The sequence below is a fragment of the Sardina pilchardus genome, chromosome 16, assembly GCF_963854185.1.
Source record: "Sardina pilchardus chromosome 16, fSarPil1.1, whole genome shotgun sequence".
Taxonomy (NCBI): Eukaryota; Metazoa; Chordata; class Actinopteri; order Clupeiformes; family Clupeidae; genus Sardina; species Sardina pilchardus.
Window position 1 is genome coordinate 14,840,666 of NC_085009.1, and position 5,000 is coordinate 14,845,665.

Sequence of the window (5,000 nt, forward strand, 5' to 3'; positions counted from 1 at the left end):
CCTAACTTCAGGCTCAGTATGACACTTTGCAAGGGTACAAGATGTTGACAGGCAGACGCTGACATTGTAGAATAGAAGTTACTGACAGGAGTGACTTTGAGGGGAAAAATAACATTTTAAAAACGGCTTTTCCCCCCCTGCTGTGCCTCTCTCAACAGCCCTCCCCTTCCCCATTAGTGAAAAAAATGGTGAAAATTGGGAGCACACACACACACACACACACACACACACACTCTCACACACACACTCTCACACTCTCACACTCTCACACTCTCACACTCTCACACTCTCACACACACACACACACACACACACACACACACACACACACACACACACACACACACACTCAAACTCACTGTTTGCTCCATTCTTCCCGATCAGGTGTCTGTGGAAGCGCTGGTCGATGTTCACCTCGGTGTAGTCCATCCGAGACATCTGTTGATGGAGGACACACAAGAGAGATATGAAGCGGCTCGTTCCACTTAAGACGGCACATCATGGACAATGATTCACAGTGGCAGTGCAGCTGGGCTCTGTTGCAGTCAATGATGAAAGGTTCTGAAAGGACACCCCCTCATTAAGGATTACCCATGCTGTAAGCCTATGCAATCTTAGCTAACTACATTTCTGACTTCAATACTTCATTGCACAGATGAATATTTTTTTGCTTTCAATCGAAGCTCGGCATTTCTTCGTCATTTGAAGAGATGCACCGATTGATCGGCTGATGACTGGAATTGGCCAATTTTGCACTTGAGATAACAAAATGCAGAAAGCAATCGCTGTGCTTTGCCATATTACGTGGAATTGACTAAGATGACACTTCATTGCGTAAACAACACTCATTACCGCCCATCTCTACACCTGCCGCAATTGCGTGCACAGCTGAACAACAAACACAATTGAATGGAGTTAACTGATTGCGACCTTAAATAGAATCAGAGTTTAGCGATCATACAGTACATGATGACAAGATGTCAACAAGCAGCAACATACACAGCAGACCTAGACCTAGTTCTACTCCACTTAAATAAAAAACACTAACTATTTACTGCACGTACAGTGGGCTAGACTAAAGCTACAGTATGACTTAATACCCTAGCCTAGCATATTGGAAAGTGGGTGTCGCGAAAGTGAAAATACAATATTAGAAAGTTGCTTTTCACAAGAGTAGCCTACAATGTAGAAAATCTACGCTCTGAATGTGGATTCAGCCGTCTCTGGAAGTTTCTCTAATTGACGCATTTGACCGGAATTTGGATTACACCGGCTTTTAACAGGCAGACGTTTTTCACCGGATAGATTTGACGGAGCACCTTCTCGCCTTGGTTTGCATAAACTTATGCATCAACGCATATGGAAATATGTTCCATGGCAGCATATTCAAATGTATGTGTGTGTGCTGTAAAGTGGTTAGACACCAATTCAACACCAAAGATTTAATAGTCTGGCTTCAGAAAGTAAAAGTCTTTCTGGCTTAAGAGCTGTGCTAATTAGAATCAGCTGATTAAGTGAATATTTGGAACAAAAAGTAGCAGGACCATCAAAAAGGTGTGTGTGTGTGTGTGTGTGTGTGTGTGTGTGTGTGTGTGTGTGTGTATGGGAGTGTGTGTGTGTGTGTGTGTGTGTGTGTGTGTGTGTGTGTGTGGGCTCTGACCAGGTCTTTGATGATCTCTTGGATCTGGACTTGTGCCTGCTCCACCTCCTCCGTGGGCCCTTCCAGGCTGATCCTCTCCTCGCCATCTGTGAACTCGATGTGAACCTTGGGGGAGGGGTCAAAGGTCAGGAAGCAGGGATTTACATCAAACCACAATCAATCTTTGCACTTAAATACAGTAATGTCCCGCATATAAGCCGCATTATACCGTCATTTCCCGACTATTAGCCGCGGCCTATACATTGATTTTGCCAAACTTCTTCGGCTATGAGGTTAATGCAGGGGGGGGGGGGGCAGTTAATATGGTGGTGATATGGCTTTGTTTCTTATAACTTGCATAAAACTTGCACACTGTCCTGTGGCTAATACACAATACAGCTTATATGTGGGAAATTACTGTAAATATAATTGTATGTAACAGAGAAGCAATGTAACAATACCTTTGTAACCTGAAACCAAGAGCTCATAACCCAGGAGGTGGCCACATACCCTTTACATGGAACTACAGTACCTTTTCATATATTTGTGCAAGTGATTTATACAGATGGGGAGGATTTGAAGATGCTTTTGATCAATCTGCAGTTTAACGTTTGATCACGTCTCTGCCCTGGCGGCCGTCTTCAATTGCAGACGACTGCCGTCAGCCACAGACACGGTGCCCCCCTTTTCCTTGGTCTGTTCAGTGCATTTCTTCATCTCCTCTCTTTCATATCCTGCCAGTTCTTTTGCCTTTTTTCCCCGCCTCCCCCTTTCTTCCCCTCCCCGCTGGATCAGTCATTAAAGGCCTTACTTTCATCTCTCCCTCTCTCCCTCTCTCTCTCTCTCTCTCCCTCTCTCCCTCCCTCGCTCACCTTGGGCAGCTGCTGGGTGATGCGGCCGATGTTCTGTCCTTTCTTGCCGATGATGAAGCGGTGCAGCCAGGCTGGAGCGCTCACCTCCACCACGGTCACACTCTTCGCCTGCGGAGAACACGGCCAATTAGGAGTCAGACGCCACGCCCACGCGCACCCACAACCACGCCTAGACCAGCGCGCTCTAGCACTTTTATTGTGCACTGCACTTGGTTGGAATGCACTAGCACTTTTACTGTGCACTGCACTTGGAATGCACTAGCACTTTTATTGTGCACTGCACTTGGAATGCACTAGCACTTTATTGTGCACTGGCACTTTAAATGTGCATTAGTTTTAAGCATCAGGTAGGGCTGATTGCACAGTCAGCTCCTCTTGCACTTGGTGCAATGGTCCTCATCTGGTTGCCAGTTATGTACCTTCCTCTTTGTCTTTGTTTGGTTGTCCATATTGTCTTACACACTGCTGTCTCTGTATGTTCTATGTATGTCTGCAGCAGTACCCTGTCTCTAGCCCAAATTTCTCCCAAGGGAGACGAATAAATTAACTTGACTTGACTTGACTTGAACGCTAAACAATACAGTACAATGCGCTCTGGATACAGTATCAAGAGAAAAGGCATTTCAGCATGGTGAATATATGGACAAATGGTTTTGGATTTTTTGCACATTGTTGCATATTGTGCTGGACTGTGCTAATCCCAGACTGTTGTTTCACAGTGGGAAAATACTCTGACAGCCAGCAACTATGAGGTCTGCAAACAGTCAAATCCTCTATTAATTTGGACCTTTTGAATATCATGAGCATATTCTATTCCATCGATGCCACATGTATATTCATACACATGACTTGGGATTTATCTTGATGTGTGATGAATTCAAGATAGCCATAACTCAGATGATGTTTGCAAACTGTAAACACAAGTGTAAAAAGCAAACCCTGAATGAGGAAATTGGCCAATTTTGTGTCTGCTGTATGCATACATGGGAATTGTCTCAATGTATGCCTTGGTCTGTTTGAGTAAATATAATACACAGCCTGTTTCTAAAATGAATGACAACTTTCTAAAGGGTCTCCATCTTCTAACCTAGGGTTCCCAAACTGCTGTTAGTTCCATGGAGGGAAAATACTTGATGTACATGAACATGTAGACAGCCAGAACTATGAGGTCTGCAATCTACATAAACAACTGTAAAAAAGAAAGTTCTAAAACGAGTGATAACATTCTACAGGGCCGCCGCCCTCTCACCTTGGCGTACACCTGCGTGAGCGCCGGGCCCAGTTTATCCGGCTCGCCCCGGAGGATGATGGTCTCCGAGCAGGAGTCGAGCGGCGGCATCTCCACGGAGACGCCGGTGCTCTCCATGATCTCGTGCAGCGTGTTGCCCTTGGGCCCGATGATGTACTTGTGCTGCGACTTCTTCACCTCCACCGAGATCGTGGTGGTCTTCCGCTTCTGAAGATGGACAGACACAGAGGGAATGAGAAAAGGAGAGAAGTTTAAGGGCATCTAGAGGGTGAGTGTTATTCCTCAAGAGCCTTGAGAGCTACTACTCAAGGAAGCACACAGGTGTTCTGTGAATGAGTTGGTTAATTTCTGTGTGTGTGTGTGTGGGTGTTTATGTTATTCCAGATTTGTGCATGTGTCTGTGTCTGTGGGTTTTGTGTGTGTGTGTGTGTGTGTGTGTGTGTGTGTGTGTGTGTGTGTGTGTGTGTGTGTGTGTGTGTCTGATGAAAGCCCACGGTTCCTCCGCGTCTCCCTGGCTTCATTAGCATTCTCATCCTGTTGTTTTCCTCTGCAATCCAATTTGCCCCATTAGTATCTCTGCCTGGCCATCCCCCCCTACCCATCTTCACCCTCAACATCACCCTCTAAACCCTCCACCACCCATCCCAACCCCCCCCCCCACACACACACACACACACATTATCCCCTCACCCTCAACACCACCTCTAATCCCCCGCATCCCACATACTCACCGTCAACAGCGCCTCTAAACCAAAACCCCAACCCCCCGCCCCCCCCACACACACAGACACACACACACACACTCACATTCACCCTCAACACCACCTCTAACCCCCCCCCCCCCCACACACACACACACACAAACACCACCCCTCACTCTCAACACCACCCTCTCCTCTCCTATCCATCCCTCTCCCCCCTCTCATCTTCACCCTTCACCACTAGTCATAAACTCCCTCATTTTCTCATTAGCGCCCAGTGCTTCTCCCATGCCAATCGCACCAACCAAACCGGACCAAACCGGACCAGAGCGAGACCGAACGCACCCGAGAGTTGCCGCATCTTCACACCATTCACAGCAACAGAAGGCAAGAGTCAGGGCTGGAGACAGGAGACGCTGGGCGCGCTGAGCCGATGGAGTGAAAGAGGAGAGGAATTTATCGTTTACCTATTCATCTGTGTTCTCTCGTCTCTCCCAGATCAGACCTTGAGAGTCGACAATACCGGCGTGAGCAAGCTC

General features: G+C 47.0%; 1 protein-coding gene across 1 annotated transcript in view; it reads right to left on the reverse strand.

Annotated features, from left to right (window-relative positions):
• Positions 1-5,000, reverse strand: part of hdlbpb (high density lipoprotein binding protein b) — a 25,899-nt gene that overhangs the window by 12,690 nt on the left and 8,209 nt on the right. Inside the window, exons 8-11 of the mRNA XM_062515914.1 lie at positions 3,761-3,967; positions 2,512-2,619; positions 1,661-1,765; positions 360-438 (exon numbers count right to left, since the gene is read on the reverse strand). Coding sequence (XP_062371898.1) covers positions 360-438; positions 1,661-1,765; positions 2,512-2,619; positions 3,761-3,967 — 499 coding nt within the window. The remainder of the gene's footprint in view (positions 1-359; positions 439-1,660; positions 1,766-2,511; positions 2,620-3,760; positions 3,968-5,000) is intronic.